Source organism: Rhinopithecus roxellana, chromosome 7, assembly GCF_007565055.1.
Source record: "Rhinopithecus roxellana isolate Shanxi Qingling chromosome 7, ASM756505v1, whole genome shotgun sequence".
Lineage (NCBI taxonomy): Eukaryota > Metazoa > Chordata > Mammalia > Primates > Cercopithecidae > Rhinopithecus > Rhinopithecus roxellana.
This window is the reverse complement of record NC_044555.1, coordinates 81189217-81214533: the sequence shown is the minus strand read 5'-3', so window position 1 is coordinate 81214533 and position 25317 is coordinate 81189217. Positions and strand designations below refer to the sequence as shown.

General features: G+C 39.0%; 1 protein-coding gene across 1 annotated transcript in view; it reads left to right on the top strand.

Annotated features, from left to right (window-relative positions):
- LOC115898623 (pirin-like) overlaps window positions 1-25317 on the top strand; it is a 63181-nt gene that overhangs the window by 13504 nt on the left and 24360 nt on the right. Inside the window, exons 3-4 of the mRNA XM_030933644.1 lie at window positions 557-649; window positions 22300-22383. Coding sequence (XP_030789504.1) covers window positions 557-649; window positions 22300-22383 — 177 coding nt within the window. The remainder of the gene's footprint in view (window positions 1-556; window positions 650-22299; window positions 22384-25317) is intronic.

Genomic DNA, 25317 nt, shown 5'->3' with positions numbered 1-25317 from the left:
TGAGTTGCTCCCACAACACATGGGAATTATGGGTGCTACAAGACGAGATTTGGGTGGGGACATGGAACCAAACCATATCAGTGTGTATAAGAAGTTCTTCCTGGCCGGGCGCAGTGGCTCAAGCCTGTAATCCCAGCACTTTGGGAGGCCGAGATGGGCGGATCACAAGGTCAGGAGATTGAGACCATCCTGGCTAACACAGTGAAACCCCATCGCTACTAAAAAAACAAAAAAATTATCCAGGCGTGGTGGTGGGCGCCTGTGGTTCCAGCTACTCGGGAGGCTGAGGCAGAAGAATGGCGTGAACCTGGGAGGTGGAGCTTGCAGTGAGCTGAGATCTGGCCACTGCACTCCAGCCTGGGCAACAGAGCGAGACTCCATCTCAAAAAGAAAAAAAAAAACAAAGAAGTTCTTCCTGAAAGCAATTTTCATTGCAAAAAGTTGCTCATTGGCTATGTAGTTTTCAGTGAGGCTTGCTAGATCTGTTCATAAATGTAGCTCTTGGTAGTATGGTTTAAAAGACATACCTAATCTGCAAATTTTGCTTTTATTTCAGTTAAAAAATCTGGATCCATTTTTACTGTTTGATGAATTTAAAGGAGGTAGACCAGGAGGATTTCCTGATCATCCACATCGAGGTTTTGAAACAGTAAGTACAATAATTTGACTGCAGAAGTGTGTATTTTGAAACATACCTCTTTCTTCTAATAGAAAATTCAATTTTAAAAGCAATAAATAATAGGCTAAAAATTCATTTATAAGTTGCAGGCTATTTTACATAAGATATACTCAAATTTAAATATTTACTGTTTTTAAGATTCTTTGAATTTATGCCACCAAAAACATTCCTATTTGAGCAGTTAATAAATTGGCTTATTAAAATATTTTTATAATTAAAATAATGTATTGGGGATAGAATGAACTATTTGTGATTAAAATACTTTTATATAGAAAACCTGTTTCTAATCATGCCACTACCCGGCAGTCTGGGCAACAGAGTGAGACCTTATCTTAGAAAAAAAAAGAAAGAAAAAGAAAAAAACCTGTTTCTATCTTGTTTCTACACAAGAATGTTCAGATGTGTGTAACCTCTTGTAATATTATAAACTCCAAAAGACAATCCAAGAAGTATATGAGTATTTATACTAACTTCTAAGGAATTATAGAATCAAGGGGCCTGAATATAACATAGCCTAAAAATTATGATTTTGAGGACATACATATACATTTACTAGTTTAATTGCAAAATTTAGAGATTCTACTGAACACTTAATGTTCAGTTTTAGTTAGATACAGAAATAAAAATGTGTAACATAATATTGTGGCACTTTCAAAGATTCTCATTGTCCACACACATATATTCTGTGGAAGCTCAGGGATAATTACGTCCTAGTTACAATGTTTAGCCATCTACTCACGAGAACAACCTGTATTCGTAGGGAAGAGACCAGGGCTTGTTAAAGGCTCAGTGTGTTTGTAAAGCCAATTAGTGAATGAGTAAATATTTATTGAAGGCTAGTGATATGCAGGCGTTGGTGTAGGGTGATCTTTTGTATGTTAGGGTGTGTTGTGTGTTGGGAAAGTGTGGGCAGAAGGCAGATGGAGGGAGGCTAAAGAAGGGCGAGGCATGATCCCTGCTTGCCTCCTATGCAGTCTAGTTAAGGAGGTTAAAGATGTTTGGGAAAGAGGGCACCACCACAGTGTAAAAGGATAATGAAGCAAGAAGTTTCTGGAAGTAGGATCAGGGTAGTTGAACTCTTTTCCCTTCCTCATTTAGCCATTCGCCTTCCAGTTCCCTTCTCTGCTAACATGTTGAAGGTGCTGTAGCTTGCTTTGCAGCAGTGATGGAAGCCATTCCTTTCACCTACCCTACACTCATGCTGGATTCTGACCCTGTTCCTGGAAGATGTCTCCACTCTGTGCTCCTGCTCGAGCTGCTTCTTGTCCACTCCAGCCCATAGCTCTACTTACCACCTTACTAATCCTTCAAGGTCTTTTCGGATATCACCATCTCCATCAAGTTTTGCAGACAATCCCAAGAGGATGCACTTTCTCCTTCATTTGGTCCTCATCGCATTATATTTTTACCAGTCTCATGCACATTATGCCTTTTTGATGACCTCGATTGTATACTATCTGTCTTGCATTAGAATTGGAGATTGCCCCAACCTCCCCTCACATACCCAAGAGGACCATGAGATCATTCTCTGTGTTCTCTATGTGGAGATACTCAGTAACTACCAGCTGAATTTAAGTGGATAATAAAAAGTTGAAGACAATGAATATATATATATATATATATATATATATTTTTTTTTTTTTTTTTTTTTTTTTAATTTGAGATGGAGTCTCGCTCCATTGCCCAGGTTGGAGTGCAGTGGCACGATCTCGGCTCACTGCAAGCTCTGCCTCCCGGGTTCAGGCCATTCTCCTGCCTTAGCCTCCCGAGTAGCTGGGACTACAGATGCCCGCCACCATGCCCGGCTAAGTTTTTTTGTATATTTAGTAGAGACGGGGTCTCACCATGTTAGGTAGGATGGTCTCGATCTCCTGATCTCATGATTTGCCCGCCTCGGCCTTCCAAAGTGCTGGGATTACAGGCGTGAGCCACCGCGCCCGGCCGACAATGAATATATTAAATAAAATGAATGATTAAATAGATTACTTTCATTTCCATTATGCAAAATGCTTTCTGGGGGGGAATGCTTTATAAATTATAAGGTACTCAGCTTTAAGCAACTCCCTGAAGGAGTATAGTTGTAGAATATTGGTGTTTGGCTCTTTTGATTAAGAATTTTCCTTAAAACTGTAACTGTAATTATTTGTCAGTTCATTTACTTGCTAAAATGTATTGGTAACCCCCAAATCAGTACTTGTGGTGCTTTTGTGGTAATTCGTGGACATGTGAAAGTGGCAAAAATTTGAGCTGCCCGCTGCACACGTTCCCAGCTGAGGCTGAATGAAGCGATGCTCTTTTTTTCTTGTTTTACAAGAAAGTGTCATTTCACAGTATGCTTAGTGCCACTTTTTCCACACTTTTGTGCTTTGTGTGGGTAATTTCGCTGTTTAAAATGGCTCCCACACACAATGCACTAATGCTGTCTAGTGTTCCTAAATGTAAGAAGACTGAGATATGCCTTACGGAGAAAATATGTGTATTAGATAAACTTTATTCAGGTATGAGTTGTAACACTGTTGGCCTAGAGTTCAGTGTTAATTAATCAACAATATCTGTTAAATAAGGTGGCTTTAAAGAGAAAGACACATACAACAAAGTCATGTATTGATCAACTGAGCAAAATATTGTGACCAGAGTCTTGAAGGAACACAATCCTGTATTTATCCTAGGAGCAATGGTCTAGTGTTCTCTAATTCAGTGATCATGGCAACTACGTAGAACATTTTTCTGTAAAAATGATGAGAATCAACTGTATCAGTTTTCCCCAGGAGTGTAGGTAAGCCAGACTCAAGTGGTAAGCCATTATCTCTTAATGTGAGCTTTAAAAGTCTGAAATTTAAAGCCAGGCCCACTTGTAGTCTCTCATCACCTCCCTGGAGCATTTTCTAAAGTATGCAGGCTTGTAAATTTTGAAAATGCTGACTAGGATAAAGAACAAATTTAGGATCACCTGTGATGTTAGCGCACCATCCAGAAATAGCTATTGTTTTTATTTTGATATATTTTCGTTCAGTACTTTTTTCTGTTACCACGCTATTTATGTTTTGCATCTTTTTGTTAGCTTAGTATTATACCATAGGCATTTAAAAATATTATTTAAAAAACAATTTTAATGGCCTCATTAGGCATCTGCCATGATGGTTGTACCAACTGATATTACCACAGTGATGTATTCTGAAGGTTCCTGTTTTCCCTCAACATCACCAACATAAATGTATTTATTTGACTTTTCTTATCTTTGCCATTTTTACAAGTGAAAAATAATGCTTTATGATAGTTTTAATTTATAGAATAGTATTTTCCACATTTCTTCGATCTCTTATTTGAGCGAGGTTGATTTTCTTTTCATTGTAAAACATTCATTCACCATATATATTTAATATTCTTGGCTTTTTTTTTTTTTTTCCTGCCGGGTTGCTGGTATTCTTTTCATTATTTTATAGAAGCTCTTCACATATTAAGGAAGTCAGATCATTTTCAGTGATAGGAATTGCAATAGTGTTTAAGAGGGATTGGGCTTGTTTTGTATGCCTCCAAAGGTAAACTTTTGAATACAAAGCATAGATACAAAATAGAAGGAAGAACTTTGTAACAATTAGTTATGCAAAGATAGAATTACTAATATAAGCATGCACTGGAGCAACATAAGCGTGTACTGAATGGTCACATACTTGATGTGCTGTCAGGATCAAGGTCCTCAGAATAGTTAGTGTTGTGCTGGAGCTCACATTTATTTATTTTTTAATAAAAAAGAAATTTTACTAACACATGAGTATAAAATGTAACTAATATCCATATTTTGAGCGCACACTCACATTTATTTTAACTGGTAGTGATACATGATCGAAGAAATGTGGAAAATATTATTCTATAAAATCTCATTATCTCAGGTGTGACCCATGAACCAGCAGCGTTATCATTTGTAGCCTCAGTCTCCACTTCAGAGCTCTGAATCAGAATCTACATTCCTACATCATCAAATGATTGATATACACGTTAAAATTTGAGAAATGCTGGCCTAGATCTTCCAAATCAGAAATACGATTCCATAAGTAAGAGAGAGACCCCAATTTTACTGGGTTAATGGCTAATCCATTTTTAAACTTAACTCTTAGGTTTGAATAGCTATATATTTTTTATTAAAAATCTGCCTGAAAATTGAGAAGGCATACTCTAGGGAAGAGGCACAGCCGGTGGTCACAAGACAAAAGGAGAAATGCATTCAGTTTTTCCTACCAGGAGTTTGTTTTCTGGGGAGGATTGTTTTTCAGAAGGCCTGAGTGGTAAAAGGTGAAATAGTTTTGCATGTACCCTGTTTCTGGTCAGGCCTGATATTGTGATTTGTTTAGGGCAACTTTAGTTATCAGAAACAAAGAACAATCAGAGACATGGGAAAGTTCTGCTAAAGTTTAGCTCGGAAAAGGAGGTACTTATAGATCAGACTCCGTTGATGAACCTCTCACCTACCCTAGGAAGAAACATGTTTTGTGCCTTTTAAAATCATCCTTAAATGATAGCCTCTGGAGTTTTCAGGTTTTAGCACTGAAAGGCTCCTGTCCCCAGGAACCTCTCATTCCTTAGCAAACTGAGATGATTGGTCACTCCTGTTTAATTAAACTTAAGAGCTATCAGGAGAAAACCATCCTGCGTGCTTTTCAGGGATATTTTAGGATGGCCTTGTCTACTGTGTTCTCAATTAGGCTGAGAAGTGTTTTTAAACTGTTTTCACTACAAGCCTCAGCAAGTTCTTTGATTTTGTTCACGAGAACAAAACCACCTTGTTTCCAAGGGTGTGCCCATCAGAAAAGCCACGCTCATATTTACTGGTTGGTAGCCGACAGTGTTTGCATGCAATGCCTGAACAATACCCAGGAGAGGAAGGGAAAGGTCCTGGTGATTCACACCTAAAACTTATGACCGGATTCAAACCTCCCACCTCCCACATAGCCTGTTTTTTTTCTAGCTTTCTGTGCACCACTTTCAAAAGCAAACTCTACCATCAAGGCTGAAAAAAAAGACTTGATAAAATTCAACATCCATTTTGGAAAACTGGGGAAGGATACTTTTTCAATATCATAAAGACTCTCTATTGTTCAGGGAGCATCTTTTGTTATATTTAACAGTGAGATATTCATTATATTCCTATTAATATGAGAAAGAAGACAAGACTGTCTACCAGTACCATCACAGTTTAATATGATTCTGGAAACTTTGAAGCTGTTAATAAGTAAGAGTTACAGTGTTGGAAAGGAGGAGAAAAATTATTTGTAGGTAATAAAATAATAATAAAACTCACAGTGGCTTAATGTGGTTTTGGTTGGTGATATGGTTGGAGGAGGGAGGAAGGCTCAGGATTTGTCCTGAAGTTGTGATTACAGTGAAGCACACAAATCTTAGCATATATATTCATTTGGCATGATTTGAGAGTGAAGGTAACAGATGTAAGAAGGAAGCTGGCCAGGCATGGTGGCTCACGCCTGTAATCCCAGCACTTTGGGAGACCGAGGCGGGCGGATCACGAGGTCAGGAAATCGAGACCATCCTGCCTAACACGGTGAGACCCCCGTCTCTACTAAATATACAAAAAAATTAGCCGGGCGAGGTGGCGGGCGCCTGTGGTCCCAGCTACTCGGGAGGCTGAGGCAGGAGAATGGCCTGAACCCGGTAGGCGGAGCTTGCAGTGAGCTGAGATCCGGCCACTGCACTCCAGCGTGGGCGACAGAGCGAGACTCCGTCTCAAAAAAAAAGAAGGAAGCTAAAGCCACCCCTACTCTCAAGACACCCCTTGGCACCACTGTACTAAGAATGTCAACCAAAACCTATTAGTAAATGGCTGGATATAAAATAACTATGTAAAAATCAATAATTCTCCTGCTTAAAAGCAATAATCAGATGTAATGGGGGGGGGGGGGGGTGTTAAAACGAACTAAATATGGCCTGAGAAGGACTCTGTATTTCTATATTTGAGTCCTTGTGGAGGCACCGTAACCTAAGTTAATAGATAGACAAGATTAAAAACCTAACTTAAGAGTATGTGCCTGTAACAATAGCTGGGTCTTGGCTGATCCCAGCAGCCATACTTTAACCACTCATATACTGCTGAGTGTTCAAACAAGCCAAACGCTTATTGAAACCAATCCAGCTGTTTCTGTACCTCACTTCCGATTTCTGTACGTCACTTTCCTTTTGTTGTCTATACATTTGTTCTGACCACGTGGCATCCCTGGAGTCTCTCTGAATCTGCTGTGATTCTGGGGGCTGCCAGATCTGCTAATCATTTATTTTTCTTGGTCCATTAAACTCTGTTAAATTTAATTTGTCCGAAGTTTTCTTTTAACAGGGGAAAACATCGTACTCATAATGGCCGTAAGAACCCGATATAATTCCCTAGAAAAAAGTTATTCTCCTTTAACCCAGTAATCCTACTTCTATTAATCTATTTCTGGGAAAAATCCAAAGTAAGAAGAAAGGCTTATTAACAAATGTTTATTCTAATACAGTTTTTAAAAAAATAAAAAAGAGAGGCTGGGCACGGTGGCTTACGCCTGTAATCCCAGCACTTTGGGAGGCCGAGGTGGGCGGATCATGAGGTCAGGAGTTCGAGACCAGCCTGGCCAACATAGTGAAACCCCCGTCTCTACTAAAAATACAAAAATTAGTTGGGCGTGGTGGCAGGCGCCTGTAATCCCAGTTACTTGGGAGGCTCAGGCAGGAGAATCGTTTGAACCCGGGAGGTGGAGGTTGCAGTGAGCTGAGATTGTGCCTTTGCACTCTACCCTGGGCAACAAGCAAGACTCTATCTCAAAAATAAATAAATAAAAAATAAAAAATGAATTATTCAAAATAGTAGAGGAATAATTACATATCTAGAAATTATCTATAAGAAAATTATTATATATTTGAAAGATGGAATGTTATGCAGCATTATCTATAAAGACAAATATTGTAGCCAATTTAAATATTCATCAATCATAAACGGTTTAGATTTTTTTTTTTTAACCTGCACAACTAGTGACTTTTTGGGTGCATAATTCTTTGCTCTGGGGGGCTGTTCCATGCATTGCAGGATGTTTAGCAGCGTCCTTGGCCTCTACCCACTCGGTGCCAATTGCATCTGCCTACACCCAGTTGTGACAATAAAAAAGTCTCCAGACATTGTCAACTGTCCTCTGGGGGGTGAGAGAGGGCAAAATCACCCCTGGCTGAGGACCAGTAGTTTAAATACATGTGTCCAATAGCATGGCTTACCATACAGTCATTAAGGAGAATGACATGGCTTGATAGTCCTAATATAGAGCAACCTTAATGATATTTGGAAAGTGACAGAGGCAAGGTGCAGAATTCTTGTGGCATAGTGTAGCATTTATATAAAAAGCAAAAACTATGCCTTTTTACTTTTTTAAATGACTTATTACCAAGTTTATTGTGGGGAAGATGGATTATTATAATAAATGATTATTTCTACAGACTACCCTGATGCAAATCAAATAAAATTACAAAATACATGTTAGAGTACCCAAAGAAGATGGTGTTTAGAGAGAAAATGAACACATCATAACAGGTGCAAATAAGTATTTACAAAGCTTTTTTAAAAGTAGTGGTTTATATCATATTTATAGGATTGTACAACCATCACTGCTGATTCCAGAACACTTTCATCAGCCCAGAAAGTAAACCTGAACTCATTATCAGTCTTTTCTCATTCTTCCTTCCTCCAGCTCCTAGGAACCACACTTTCTGTCTCTATTTATTTGTCTATTCTATTTCATATAAAATGAATCATATGGTATGTGGCCTTTTGTGTTTGGTCTCTTTCACTTAGCATAATGTTTTCAAGGTTCATTCAGTTTGTAGCATATATATATTTTTTATGCCTGACTAATATTCTATTGTATTGTGTAGATATTCTATTGTATGGATAGACCACATTTTGTTATCCAATCATCCACTGGTGGACACTTGAGTTGTTTCCATTTACACCTTTATTCATGGACTTGCCTGGATTATCTCTGAAAGGACCCTCAAGAAACTCATATTGTGACCTCTAGGGAAGGTTAGTGGGTGACAAGGGAAAGTTGTGGACAAGATTATTGGTTTTCACGGAACCCTTTTTTTCTCTTTGTACCTTTAGAATGTTTAGTTGTATTTGTTATTTAAGACATTCATGTTTTCAAAATTCCTTCTTCACACACCAGCCATTCAGATATTTAAAGATCAACTGTGCCCTCATGGTTGGTGAAGGTCCTGATGATCACTTGTTCTCCAGGAACTCTTGCTGAGGCCTCCCTCTCCAGATCAAGTGAACCTTACTTGTGTTCTATTCCTGTCAACCAGATAAGCTAATAATACACGCCAATGTGTAGTGGGGATGAGGACTTTCTCTAGAAAACATTTGTGCACCATTAGAGGGGCTCATGAGATTTAAGAGTGCCTTAAATCAAAAACATAACTTTCTCCTCCACAACACATTCCCTAGCTGAAAGGAAATTAAAATAGTGAGTGTACTCATGAGTTTAGAAGTGGAGGCAGAGGACTTTAAATTTGCATGAAAGTTAGAAAATAATTAAGGAGGAACAAGATGGGTATAGTTGAAGAAGCTTCATGTTTTGAGGCAGAAGCTATCCCTTCTAACAGAAGGATCTGGGAGGGCTTCAGGGAAAATTCGGCCATTTAGTAAGCCCTTAACCAGTAAGTAAGATTTGACTCTCTGGATAGTGGAGGTAGAGGTGAAAGGTGCGGTATGGGGATATAGTAGAAACAGTGAGTCGTCTAATTGGGCTTACAAATGGGATGTGGAAGGATGGGAGGTGGAGGAGTATTATAGGGTCTAAAATTTTAGGTTGGGCCATTATTGGAGAAGGACTTCAAAGCCCAAGCTTGATCTCTAGCTATGGATGAATGAACAATATTTCACATCCTGAAACTGTCAACTTAACACAATTATGTTAAAATAAAACCATCTTTAGCCTAAAAGTTCTGCTTTTTGTGGAGTGCTGTCTATGTCAGTGGTTCTCAACTGCAGGTGATTTGTCCATCTGGGTCACATGGCAATTTCTACACTTGATCTTAGCCAAAAGCCTGAGAAGCGACTCATTTGGCAATTTCTGTAGTCATTGCTGAGTGTCACAACAGGGGAGTGCTACTGCCATCTAGTGGGTAGAGGCCAGGGATGCTGCCAAACCTCCTGCAGTGCACAGGACAGGTCCCACAGCAAAGAACTAAAGCCTGGTCTGTGTTAACAACGTAAGTCACATGAGGGAGAGTAGAAATTTAACTGAAATATTCTTTGAAAGTAGTCCAAGTAAATTCCCAACAAATTTCCCCATACACCCCACCCACACCACATTGCAATTACAAACAAAAACCATTCTTGTCTTAAAGGCTATATTCCAAGAGTTTTTAAGTAGAAAAATTGAGTGTTGTGGGGGTGGGGGCTGGGGGTACCGGGCACGGTGGCTCACACGCCTGTAATCCCAGCACTTTTGGAGGCTGAGGCGAGTGGCTCACCTGAGGTCAGGAGTTCAAACCAGCCTGGCCAACATGGTGAAACCCCGTCTCTACTAAAAAATACAAGAAGTTAGCTGGGCATGGTGGTGAGCGCCTGTAATCCCAGGAGACTTGCTCAAACCCAGGAGGTGGAGGTTGCAGTGAGCTGAGATCACGCCTTTGTACTCCAACCTGGGCAACAAGAGCTAAACTCTGTCTCAAAAAAAAAAAAAAAAAAAAAAAAAAAAAAAAAAAAAAAAGAAAGAAAGAAAGAAAAAAGAAAAATTGAGGGGGGGAAATGTAATAAAGACTATAAGCCAATCGTTAAAACATTATTTTATGTCATCAAATATAAAATAAAGCTTTTCAAGTGAAACGAGAAATAAGTCCAAAATAAATTTACATAGATCATTATATGATAAAAAGCTTCATGCAAATCATCCACATTATTAACAAAGCTACTTCAGAGTCATCCAATCAATAGACTCTTAGAATCACAGGCCTGACTACATGGGATTAAACTTGAAGGAAATTTGCCATACAATAGTATTAACTGCTGATTTATGAGAAGCTTCATATGTCGATACATACCTGTAAGCCTCACAACAACTTTGAAAAGTAAGAATTGTTATCCCCTCATTTTACAGATGAGGAAACTAAGGTTCAGGGAGGTGGTGACTTGCGAAATTCACACAGGCCATACAGAGCAAGATTTGGTGGGCCTATACGATTCCAGGCCCACGTTTGTCCACTCTATTTTGCTACCACTCTTTCTGGAACAAAGTTCCCTTTCTATATATCTGATATTTTCTGAATACTTTGGCACATTCAGATGATTAAAAGATTTTTAATACCATTAGAAATGAGATTGTACAGGTGACATAGATCATAAAACTATGAATAAATGCCCCATACTCCTTCTGCCACTCACTTACTGTGGGACCTATGGTTTCATGGTCCAGGGATCTGAATTTTCCTACCTGTAAGTGCAAAATAGTGCTCTCACTTGTCCTCTGAACTTCTAGTATAATGAGAAAATGGATTAGGTTGATTGTACCTGGCTATTTAAGGACAATCATTTACCTTGCCTCTTATAGCTGCAACACTGTTCATGATGTAGTGGTAACATGATAATAAATTCATGTTTTAGTTGCTTATAACTTACTACAACCTAATTTTTCCCTCTTTCCATATACATTTTCTTCTCACCCCACTTTAATTTTTTCCCCCAAATTTCATCTTTTTAAGAGTCACCTGGCCGGGCGCGGTGGCTCAAGCCTGTAATCCCAGCACTTTGGGAGGCCGAGACGGGCGGATCACGAGGTCAGGAGATCGAGACCATCCTGGCTAACACGGTGAAACCCCGTCTCTACTAAAAATACAAAAACTAGCCGGGCGAGGTGGCGGGCGCCTGTAGTCCCAGCTACTCGGGAGGCTGAGGCAGGAGAATGGCGTGAACCCGGGAGGCGGAGCTTGCAGTGAGTTGAGAGCCGGCCACTGCACTCCAGCCTGGGCGGCAGAGCAAGACTCCGTCTCAAAAAAAAAAAAAAAAGAGTCACCTGGGAGGATTCCTCCTCCACAAATTACTCCCCCATTCCTCTGGATTCTTTGTCACAATCAATCTTTCCTCTAGATTCGCTTGTACTTCTCTTTAGCTTTCATTTCTCTTGTCTGCATATTTTAGTGGTTTATCTTCTGCTACAGTGGTAGCTCCCTGAAGGTATGGAAGCAATGACCACTGTGTTCCTTCTGGGTAATTCCTGACTTCCTGTTTGTGAGTTTGTAATGACATTTTATCTTGGGTGGGCCAGAACGAAAGAAAGAAAAAGAAAGGGGAGGGAGGAATGATTAGCAAAGTAGTGGGCCTTTCCTAGAGATAAATTTATTTTATTTAAAAGATTGTTCTTTATTCAGATATTGCTATTCTTCCTTGTTTTGGTTGTTAGAATGGCCTTTCTTTTATAAAATGATGACCATAGTAGATACTTTTTACCTTTCACAATCTGAATTTAAAAGTTGGCACCACCACCCACCATTGAGGAGCATTGTATAAAATACTTCACCAGTACTCTTCACAATTATCAAGCTCATGAAAAACAAGGAAAGAGTGAGAAACTGTCACAGATGGAAGAAACCAAGGAGACATGATGACATGGATCCTGGACCGAAAATGGATATTCATCGAAAAACTGGTGAAAGCCACATAAGTGATATACTTTAGTTAATGGCAATGTATCAATGTTGGTTTCTTAGTCTTGGCAAATGTTCTGAGGTTATGCAATATGTTAATAGCAGGAGAAGTTGGGTGGACTCTCCATACTATCTTTACAATTGTTATGTAAACTTAAAAATTATTCCAAAATTTAACTTTTATTTTTAAAAGACTAAGGAAGGCAAAAAATTGGCATCCCTCTCTCAGACCCCTTTATTATAAAATGTTTTATTGCTTGTTGATGTCCAAAATCCTGGGGCCTGGGGCCCGATAACATCAAGTATAATGATCACACTCACTAAAAGTTTGAGAAATTATATCTACAGTGAATTGAGTCAGGGAATCATAATAATAATGTACCCATAAAAATGTGTCAGCTGCTTAATTAAATATTATAATTAATTTTTAACAAAATATTAAAAGGAAAATTGACATGAGTCTCTTAAACCTATTCCTCTGTAAGACCCCTGTGAGTCCCAAATCTGCCCAAAGTATGTGCAAACAAGTATATTCAGGCACCTCATTCTTAGGTGTCTGCCTTAGTAACTTTTAACTGGAGACTGTACTGAGCAGAAGAACTTCCCTCTACGCCACAACATAGCTGATCCCTTAATGACTAGGTGGCAACCTGCCACAGTGACACACAGTCTTTAAGCAGAGACAACATGCATGTGCTGCAAGACATATTTAGTAATCAGTGGATCTATTGGCAAGACATAGATCTGGTTTGGTGAGGTTTGATTTTAGGAAAAGAATGAGCACGTGTCATTTGTGTCAGCAGAGGGCTCTCTTAAGCAACAGTAGTTCTGACTACCCGTTTTCTCCCTTAGGTACAGAGAACACTTTTGTATGTGGAAATTTGCGTGATCATAGAAGTTAGCAAACCATTCCCTTCAGGCCCCTTCAGTATAACGTGGGAATTAAAACAACGGAAATGAACATCTTGAGCACAGTTTTGCCAGATGTAGGTGGTGCCAGTTAAGAAGTTGGGCTGCTGATTACATGGAGACCCAGGCGTAGCTTGTCTGAAGAGATATCCCAAAACATTTATTCCTGGTCTGGGTTTGAATGAAAAGGGACATTCCTGGTCCTGGGGTTCTAGAAGCAGCTGGAAGTTTCGCAGGGAGTTTGTAATTCAGCTCTCTTGAGTAGTTAGGTTTGGGAATATGATTATCATAGAACCCTGATGTCTGTGTCAGAAATGTTAATCAGAGTGAAAGAAAAAAATAGGTTTGGGAGACTTGAGAATGGGAACAACATAAAAAAATAAGAGACAAGTAAGTCAGTTGTTCTTCTCTTTGTAGTTAGATGTTAGGTAGAACTCTTTGATATCCACACCAAAGAAGGATTTCATGATCGCCTCGTCTCAGGATCCTGTAGCTTTGGGATCGTCTATAAACCTCCTCCTTTCACTCAGAAATCATGAGGCCTATTTTCAGCTTTGTGTATATTAGCAGTAGAACCCTTTCTTTGCCTGAAATAGCCAGTTTGCCTGAAGCCGTTGAAGTTGGCAAAGTCCTCTTGTTACCTGTGTGAAATCCTCGCAGTTCTGGCTCCTATTGCGATTGTCATGGCATTTCTCCTCTGAAACAAGCCCTGTGCTCCCAGCACGTACATTACTGGCAATATGCCGTCAGCATTTGTGAGGCAGCATGGGGGTGGGGGAGTGAAAGTAGTTTTATTCTTAGGGACAGAAAATGTTGGTTTAGATCCTTGTTCTGCTATTATTAACTGTAACCTTAATCTCACTAAGCCACGATGTTTTCATCAATAATGTATAGGTGATCACATATTTCCAGGATCAGATGCTTTGTAAATGCTGAAATGCTATGCAAATATAAGATGCTATTCATCCATCCATCCATCTATTGATTGATCAATTCATTCCTTAATTGAACAAATCTTCAGTGCCAGCTGTATGCTAGGCACCATTGTAGCTAAGTTAAAGAAGTAAGTTTAAAAAGTCCCTGCCTTCATGGGGCTTACATTCTCTTAATGAAGATGGACAATAAATGAATAACAAATAATTACATAATATAGTGTCCCATAGTGAAAAAGCTAGGAAGAAGAAACAAACCATGGTAGGAGGATAAAGAATTGGTTGATAAATTAGACCAGATGGGCTGGTTGGAGATGGCCTTTCTTAGGCAGTAACATTTGAACAGAGGCTTGAGTGAAGCGAGGAGGTGAACTGTGAGACTATTGGAGGGGGTGGGGAGAACTATTCCAAGAAGCCTGAATGAGGATCCACGAATGGGATCTCTGCCCCATGGAGCTGTGGTGGCTGTGCCAACTCTAGAACTTACTCATCACCTGTTATGGGCCAGGTGCTTTGCACACATTACTCACTTACTACTTATCACACTCGGAGACCTCACCTCCCAGGTCTATTCTGTACACGAGGAGACTGAGCCTCCAAGAAGTGAAGGGAGTTCACCCTGCATACCAAACCGGGTAAATGGCAAACCCGAGGTTTGCACCAGAGCCACAAAGCCCGAGTAGTTTTTGGAGACAGTGCCACACCTGCAGGGGGCAGAGTGGCGGGAGTCTCTGGAGCACTGGTGCTTCTGCAGGGTAGTGGCAGGGACATGTAAGGCAGGACCTGGTAGAGCTTTAAAATACTTGGGTTTGTCCATTGGCTGAATACTTGAACTGTGTTGGTTATCTTTTCCTTCTTGTTAAAACCACCTTTTGGAACTTGTGAAGGTGCGTATGCGGGGTTGGGATTGGGTGAGTCCATTTAGTGGGGTGATTTTCCAGGTTTCTACTCAAGTCATGAAAACATTTTTATAAAATAACTTGAGTCCTTAATTGTATGGATTCAAATATCCTTGAAGACCAGTTAGCAGCTTCTATTATGCAATATGTTCCTTGCTGGCATCTCTCATCAGCCATGACCTCAACTCGTGTTTTGTTTTGTTTTTCTCTTTTTCCTACCAAGCCACTAGTAGACAGGAAAAAAAAAAAAAAAAAAAAAAAAAGCCACTATTTTAAAGCAAATGGAAATTAAAGGAAAACATAGTTTTCCCTATCATATAAACATTTAACGAAGAGGTCTTGCATCTTATTCCCAAACACTGAATGAGGTACTCAGACTCTGCCTTCTAAATACCAGCCAGAAAGAACAAACTATATTCTCTCTTGCTTTGTAATTCTTCAGAATTAATGTATAGCTCCTTGAGGCGCACCTTTCCTAAACTTCACATGGCAAGTGACACTTTTCTTTCATCACTATTGGGTGTTTTGTCCTTCTGCCCCCAAACACAAACACACAAGGAAACAAGAACTGACAAGGAAGCAAAAAATATTTAGTAAAGACCCACGGAAAGAATTAGAAGGGGGAAAAGAGGAAGCGGGACCGAGAAGCACATCAAGTGCTTTAAGAAAACACCTGTTTCAGATTACAACTTTCTTACTTAATTACACACATGCAACTCTTGAGTTTAAACATAACACTCACAATTCGTCAGCCACCCACGGCAATTCTCCAGGTGTTTGTGATTATGTAATACCCTAAAAAATCATCTGGATTGTGTCAACTCTCAGAAGTACTGCTTCAGTTTTTTAAAAAATCCTCTGCAGACATTAATTTATATGTAAAGTCTCAGTCTAGCATTTACACTACTTAGCAAAAAAACAAATAAAAGGTTATAATAAGTAAAAGGTCAGTGGTTTCCTTGGTTTCTGATTTTTTTTCCCAAAGACTGAAAGTATGTTTTTTGCTTTAAGTAGTAAAAGGTAGGCATTTTGTATTCAATAAAACTTCATTGACCAGACTTCTCTAATTCAGATTTTATGATATTTAGGATAGGAGCAACGAGGTTTAACTGTATAACCAGGGAAAGGAACATCCACACTGCAAAAGTAGAGGAAAGGGGGGATAACTGTTTCCTGAATCTTTTTAAAAAAGTGTTGAAATTGCTTCCTAAAATCAAATTTGGGGAAAAAAAATCTTGATGTCCACTTAGATTTTCATCCTTAAATGAATCATACACACCACAATTTACTTTTTAAAGTTGCTTGACATATTTTTAGATGGTTAGCAACCTGAAAGCCCTTAGGCTTGGATAATTGAAAAATATTTGGGGATGGAAAAGAATATGATTTGAAAGGGACTCCTTTGAGAGCCCAAAAGGGAGCTTCAGCCCAAACAGAATGGAGATTGCCTTTCTCATGCAATTATTTTAATTAAAAATGCATGTGCAGCAGGAAAAGCAAAGCAATTCTAGACACCACCCCTTATAGTTTGGCTGATGGTTTGAAATCTGGAAGCTTTTGTTTGTCCCCTTAAATTTTTAAGCTTTGTATTAGATCCTAAATGCTTTGTTCCTATTCTGACATAAACTCTCTCTGTAAAAAATGCAGGTCTTTCCCACACAGTAGCACATGTTCAAGTCGGAGCTGCATTGTCCTACATGTAATATGGAGTTACTCTTCTGATTCTTCGTGTTTCCCCTTGTGTCTCACTGCCTTTCTATCCAGCCCCAGTTCACCTAAGCAGGGAACAAGATACTCATCAGCATCTATGTAAAATAAACTATACCACTTACTTTCATCCACTGATTAGTGGCAGCATCTTTGTATTTTCCAAAATAAAAATGTTGCTTTCATTGTATAAAAGCCAATTCATTATTACAGAAAATTCAAACTATCAGAAAAATGGAAAGAAACATCTGAAATTCTACTCTCTGGAGATGACCACTGTTCACACTGTGATGTATGTTCATCCAGGCACCTCCATCCATACTAACACGACTGGATAATTTTATTTAAATGAGTCCATTTAAATACATTGTTTTATTTGTCCCCTTTAAATAGAATTGCTGTTCTGTAACCTGCTTTTTCAATTAAATAATATTTCTTTTTTTTCCGTGTCAATAAATAAAGATCTATATCACTTTTTAACAGTTGCATAGGGCCGGGCGCGGTGGCTCAAGCCTGTAATCCCAGCACTTTGGGAGGCCAAGACGGGCGGATCACGAGGTCAGGAGATCGAGACCATCCTGGCTAACACGGTGAAACCTCGTCTCTACTAAAAGAATACAAAAAAACTAGCCGGGCGAGGTAGCGGGCGCCTGTAGTCCCAGCTACTCGGGAGGCTGAGGCAGGAGAATGGCGTAAACCCGGGAGACGGAGCTTGCAGTGAGCTGAGATCCGGCCACTGCACTCCAGCCTGGGTGGCAGAGCGAGACTCCGTCTCAAAAAAAAAAAAAAAACAATTGCATAGTATTCTCTTATATGGCTACACTGTAATTTAGTTGTGTTACTTATTAACCTATCATCCAGAATGTCCCTGTCTTTTGCTATTACAGTAAATATTACAGAGAATAGAATTGTGCAGAAAATCTTGTATTTTTTTGTCTCCTTAGATTTAAATCTCAGAAGTGTACTATTTGCATTTAAATCCTTCATCTATTTGAAACATGTTTTTGTATGTAGTGGGGGATTACTGTCTTTTTTCATATGGTCATTTGTTCCAACATCATTCACTGGGAAATACATCCTTTCCCCACTGATTTGAAATTGCTACTCTCATATATTAATTTCGCATACAAATGGTTCTCTTCTATCCCTGTGCCAATGTCGCATTGTTGCCATTACTATAGCAAGCTCCCAGATGGGGGTTTTAGACTTCAAACCTAGAACCTCTAATTTTTGTAGCCATCTGCCTATGGCCTGCTGGGGTAAAGGCCCTGCCTAGGCTATTCTGTTCACAGTATACCTCAATGATATTGTTCTGCAGGATGAAACGTGGAGAGTCCTTGTGTCAGCCAGCCCTGATTTGCACTGTATTACGTGCTCTATAAATATTTTGATTCAAGAACTGGCATCCAGTAAAGTTAGCTCAGGAAGAGGTGAGTTTATTATACATCTGCAATATAAAACGTCAACAACATGACAGTAGCAAGGCTTTTATTGCTTTTAGTTGAGGTATTAGGAGGCATAATAAATACTAACTTGTTCTCCCAGCCTGAATTCTCAACCAGTTGAGAAGATAAAGGAGTAAGAAAGATGGCAGACAAAAATACCTTTATTTCGGATAAAGCTGATATTGGAGAAGGTAACTTATATCTGCAGGCAGGTAGGCTTCTGAATACTGTACCTGGAAATAAGGCAGACTTACTCAGATCTCACCAGCTGTCCTAGACCCCTGTTGGCTACCACCACAGGTGCTAGTCACTCTCACGGAGACAAAGAGAGAAAGAGGGCACTTACTTTCTGTGGGTGGGCTCACTGTCAAGAGGAGGAAGAGAGGAGGGGGCTTGGCTCTACAAACTCAATTTCTACTTTCAAATCTACCAGTCCTACTTACTGTATATCTTCCTCATGAGAATATAAGCTTCATGAAGACAATTACTGTATCTGTCTTCTCCACTTTTTTATCTCCCAACACAGTACCTACAACATTATAGGACTTCAGTGAGCATTTGTTCAATGAATGTTGTTGGTGCACTTACCTTCTCAATATATTATTTTAAAGTTATTGTATCATAGCTTTTATATATTTGAATGGATATGTTATGATTATGTCAAATATACAAATGTGTAGGGCAGAATAATAACCATTGCTGTTTAGGATTTTTTAAAACAACCTTTTGAATTTTCATATAAAAAAAGACTAGTTAGGTCTACTTTTTATGCCTTAGGATAAAGCAAAAACATAGACTACAAAAACAATCTGGCTTTGACATATTTGATGAGTGCTTGTATAGAGGAGGAAATAACAATTTTGTTTGTGTAAAACAGCAATATCTGATGTATATGCTGAGAACCTCATAAATATTTTCTCTTCTCTTGCCTCCTGGGCATTTTTTGTTTTCCTTTCTTCTTTAAATCTTATAATATTTCCACTCTGTTGTTTATTTTGGATTTAGGGATTTGTTGGTAAAAAGCATTGCTTATTCTTTTTAAGTACTGATTTAAATTGGTTTATTTGGTTGAATATATTTGAGTGAAAATTAGGTCTGGCTACATAATTACAAAATATGTTGGGATTTTAGTCAGAGGTTACATTTTCTGGTTCACTCATTTAATAATAGTTAATAAAATTTTGAAGTAAAGTGTTCAAGATTAAGAAGGATAAACACATTAAGTTTTAAAGAAAACATTGAGATAGCTAATATACAAAAATTCATCCAGTAATGATAATGTAAATGTTAGAATTTGTCGCCCTTAAGCTTAAGTTGGGGAGCCACACGTGTTTTGCAGATAAACATGGTTTTGCACATGCCTTTCCGAACTGTTTAGGCTGATTGGTATTTCTTGAAGGAGTTGCAGATAAATTTCCCAAATGCATACAAAATGGATGTTGAATCCAAATAGATTATACAAAAACAGCCCATGTCCTGACACACAACATTTTACGCTTTAAGTGCTAAATTATATATTTCAGATAACAATGTTACCATGTTCCCGAGATAATTTTAAGTTCTTGCGAATTATTTGGTATCTTTTAATCTTTATTTGCTAGAGTAATCACAATAGCCTTAAAATGAGAAGTTTAGAGTTGCTTGATTTTTCCCTTTAGTAGAATAATGAAATAAGAAGGGTTTAATTTTCTTCTGCTTTTTAGAGTTGATGCGATTCTTGTTCTACCAAAAGGTACTGTGATTGCAGAAAGTCCTGGGAAGGTTTTTCTATGTACACAAAATGCCTACCATAGTTGACTACTGCTTTTCAAATTCATTCTATCTAAATCTGTGCTATCAAATGGAATTTTCTGTAAAGATGGAAATGTTCTATAATCTGCACTATCCAATATGATAGCCATTAGCCGGATGGGGCTTTTGAGCACCCAAAATGTGGCAGGTGCACCTGAGGTGCTGAATTTTAAATTAAATTAATTTTTTTTGTTTTTGTTTTTGTTTTGTTTTGTTTTGTTTTGAGATGAAGTCTCACTCTTGTTGCTCAGGCTGGAGTGCAATGGTACAGTCTTGGCTCACTGCAACCTCTGCCTCCCGAGTTGAAGTGATTCTCCTGCCTCAGCCTCCCCAGTAGCTGGGATTACAGGCGCCTGCCACCACACCCGGCTAATTTTTTTGTAGTTTTAGTAGAGACGGGGTTTCACCGTGTTATCCAGGCTGGTCTTGAACTCCTGACCTCAGGCGATCAGCCCATCTTGGCCTCCCAAAGTGCTGGAATTACAGGCGTGAACCACCACACCCAGCCAATTTTATTTAATTTTAATTAATTTAAATTTAAATAGCTACGTGTTGCTAGTGGCTACTCTATTGGGCAGCATAGAATTTCTTTCCACTTTTAGATTTAGTATAGACATGTCCCTGGAAAAGTTGACTTTAATTTATATGAATTCATTTAACGTATTTTAGAAACATTTATTGAGCACCTAGCGAGTTTGTGTGCTTGGTGTCAGAAATACGTTTCCTTTGGATTTCCTGAGGCAGCTTTTTGGCGAAGGTGTGGAGACCTCACGTATGTCATCCCACACACCTGTGTGAACAAGCCTTGGTAACAGGGACCCTGCTGGTTCAACAGGAGCTGTCTCTCTTTCACCCTGATCTCCAGGGCCCACCATGCCAGGGCCATCATCTGCTGGGCTGAAGAGGTGAGTGGCGGCTCTTTTCACTCAGCTGTGAGCTCTGGCAGGCTCAGGGATGCATCTGCCAGGAGGAAGGGGCACCTAGGTGAAATTCTCTCAAAGACATTTTATGGCTAATGTGGCCCGGTCACAGAGATTCTTTCTCTCAGTTTATTCCATTTAGTTGCTCCTGACACTTTTCTCAACAAATTTTCTGTGGAAAAAGCAAACACATCTTCACAGCTACCCAATACCCACTTTTTCTTTTTCCTTTTTTTCGAGCTTTATTGAGGTATGGTTGACAAATAAAAATTGTTTATATTCAAGGTGTACAATGTGATGATGTATGTATACATTGTGGAATGATTACCACAATCAAGCTAAGGTATCCATTACCTCACATGGTTACCTATTTTTATGGTGAGAGCACAGAAGATTACTCTCTTAGGAAATTTTAAGTGTACAATACTTACTATTAATTCTACTCACTATGCTGTGATTTAGGTCTTCAGAACATATTCATCTTGTCACCGCAAGTTTGTACCCTTTAATCAACATCTTCCCATGTTCCTACGTCCTGACCCCTGGTAGCTATCCTTCTACTCTGTTTATGTGAGATCATGCGGTATTTGTCCCTCTGTGTCTAGCTTATTTCCCTTAGCATAATATCCTCCAGGTTCATCCGTGCTGCTGAAAATTGCAACATTTCCTTCTTTTTTAAGGCTTAATAGTATTCCATTGTGTATATATATCACATTATCTATTTATTGGTCAACAGATACTCTAGTTATTTCCATATCTTGGCTATTACGAATAATGCTGCAATGAACATGGGAGTATAAAATAACTCTTTGAGATAGTGATTTTATTTTGTTTGGATATATACCCAGGATGAGATTGCTGTGTTGCATAGGAATTCTATTTTTCATCTTTTGAAGAACCTCCATATTCTTTTCTATAATGTCTATACTAATTTACCATCCCACCAGCAATGTATAAGGATTCCCTTTTCTCCACACCCTCACCAACACTTGTTTTCTTTTGACTTTTTGTTAACAGCTGTCCTAACAGATGTGAGATAACGTCTCATTGTAGCTTTCATTTGCATTTTTCTGATGATGTTGACTGCTTTTTCATATACCTGTGGGCCATTTGTATGTCTTCCTTGGAAAAGTGTCTATTCAAGTCATTTGCCTATTTTTTTTTTTAAATGAAAAGGCAACTCACAGAATGGGAGAAAATGTTTGCAAACCATATTATCCAATAAGGGATTAAGTTCCAAAATATACAAGGAACTCATACAAATCAGTGGAAATAATTAAATAATAACCCAATTTAAAAATAGGCAAAGGATCTACTTTTTTTCCTGTTTGTTTTTCAAAGGTATCCTACCTCCTGGAAGGGGGCAGCATGGCCCATGAAGACTTCTGTGGACACACTGGTCAAATGAACCCAGGAGATTTGCAGGTATGGCCAAGGACAAGGAATTGCTGGTGGTTTAGTAGTTTTTGGGTGCACATGCTTGATCCTGCCCACTTCCAGTATATTCACCCTTTCCACACTCTCTCTATTATATTGACTTCTCCCTTTCTACAGATTCTTTTACTCAGCCTGGAAACCACACAGGTCTCTTATATTCTTCTTTCACACTTTCCTTGACCCCTCAATCACTTTTTAGTTCCCACCTAGTCTTTTTCTTACATTTCTCAGATGTTAGACCTAAAACCATAAAAACCCTAGAAGAAAACCTAGGTTATACCATTCAAGACATAGGCATGGGCAAGGACTTCATGTCTAAAACACCAAAAGCAACGGCAACCAAAGCCAAAATTGACAAATGGAATCTATTGAACTAAAGAGCCTCTGCACAGCAAAAGAAAACATCCTCAGAGTGAACAGGCAATCTACAGAATGGGAGAAAATTTTCCCAATCTATCCATCTGACAAAGGTCTAATATCCAGAATCTACAAGGAGCCTAAACAAATTTATAAGAAAAAAACAACCCCATCAAAAAGTGGGCAAAGGACATGAACAGACACTTCTCAAAAGAAGACATTTATGCAGCCAACAGACACATGAAAAAATGCTCATCATCACTAGCCATCAGAGAAATGCAAATCAAAACCACAATGAGATACCATCTCACACCAGTTAGAATGGTGATCATTAAAAAGTCAGGAAACAACAGGTGCTGGAGAGGATGTGGAGAAATAGGAACACTTTTACACTGTTGGTGGGACTGTAAACTAGTTCAACCATTGTGGAAAACAGTGTGGCGATTCCTCAAGGATCTAGAACTAGAAATACCATTGGACCCAGCCATCCCATTACTGGGTGTATACCCAAAGGATTATAAATCATGCTGCTATAAAGACACATGCACATGTATGTTTATTGCAGCACCATTCACAATAGCAAAGACTTGGAATCAATCCAAATGTCCATCAGTGACAGACTGGATTAAGAAAATGTGGCACATATACACCATGGAATACTATGCAGCCATAAAAAAGGATGAGTTTGTGTCCTTTGTAGGGACATGGATGCAGCTGGAAACCATCATTCTCAGCAAACTATCGCAAGAACAGAAAACCAAACACCTCATGTTCTCACTCATAGGTGGGAATTGAACAATGAAATCACTCGGACACAGGAAGGGGAACATCACACACTGGGGCCTTTTGTGGGGAGGGGGATAGCATTAGAAGATATACCTAATGTAAATGATGAGTTAATGGGTGCAGCACACCAACATGGCACGTGTATACATATGTAACAAACCTGCACATTGTGCACATGTACCCTAGAACTTAAAGTATAATAATAATAATAATAAAAGTAATAAGGAATGATATCCCAACTTCCTTATCTTTCATTCATTTTGCACTTACTGAAATCAGATTTGGCCTCTCAGTAGCCCTTCCAAATCTTTACTGAAGCTATTCAGATAATGGTCACTTGTGATGTCCCAATTGCCAAATTCAGTGATTGTTTCAAGTCCTCATCTTTCTAGACCACTTTGCTGCATTTTGCAGGGTTAGGTGTTATCACTTAAGACAATGACCTTGAGCCCTCCATCATCCTAGTCTTGTCTGAGATATGTTACAGTTAAAATCCCCCAAAATACTTGGGTCATATTTGCCAGTTTTGTAAGTCAGAACTCTATACCAGTTACTTTCTGGGATTATATATATATATGTTATGAGGAATGATAAATTCACATATTTGAATCATAAGATTTCAATGAAAGTGAAATTTAAAGACAAAAAAGCAAAAGAACAAAGTCATGGCAAAAAGTCAATAGTAACCTCTCACTGGAGCAGAAAACGAAATGAAGACTGCTTACAAAGCTAGATACGATGACTGGAAATGTCCTGTTCATGGAAGTGGTGACTTCTGCCATCTGCACTGTGGAGCTGCCTAGCAGCCGTACATGTGAGACATTGGTCAACACTTTTTATACCACTATAACTTCACATTGATTAGGATGATGATTGCATAGTGTCTTTCAGTTTATTCAGAGTTTTCATATGCATGATGTCTTTGCGATAAGTATTATTATTATTATCATTTTGAGACAGGGCCTCAGTCTGTTGCTCAGGCCGTAGTGCAGTGGTGCATTCACGATTCACTGCAGCCTCGACCTCCCCAGCTCAAGCAATCCTTCCACCTTAGTCTCCCTAGTAGGTGGGACCACAGGTGCACAGCACCACACCTGGCTAATTTTATTTTTTTTGTAGAGATGGGGTCTCGTTATGTTGTCCAGGCTGGTCTCAAACTTCTAGGCTCAAGCAATCCACCCGCCTTGGCCTCCCAAAGTGCTTAGGTTACAGGCATGAACCACTGTGCCCAGCAAAAAGAAGTATAATATTATTCTCATCTCATTTTTAAAAATGAGAAAATGGGGATTTAAAGATGTTTTTGAAAACAGATACCCATGACCTCAGAGCTAGTAAATGATGAGGATGGAAAGAGAACCCCATTCTTCCCTTCCAGATCCCATATATAGGCCATTTTAAGTAAGGTATTACCAAACTAGCTCATATCTAAAAAGGATAACCACAGCATTGAAAATATAAAGAAATGAACTTTTAAGGGAAAAGGAAAATGCTTAAAAATGGGAAGATGTCTTTGAGGGGCACCAATAGCTATCATTAGACAGAAGAAATGCAGCATAAGAGGTGTTTAGGTATACCTTATACTGCACTAGCGCAGGGTCAACAAATTTTTTCTATAAAGGGCAAATGAGCTTTGGGGGCCATATGGTCTCTGCTGCCGCTACCTGACTCTGTCATTCCAGCGTGAAAGCAGACATAGACCGTATGTTAATGAATGGGTATGACCATGTGCCAATAAACCTTTACAGAAACAGGTGGCAGGTTAGATTGGGCCCCCAGGCT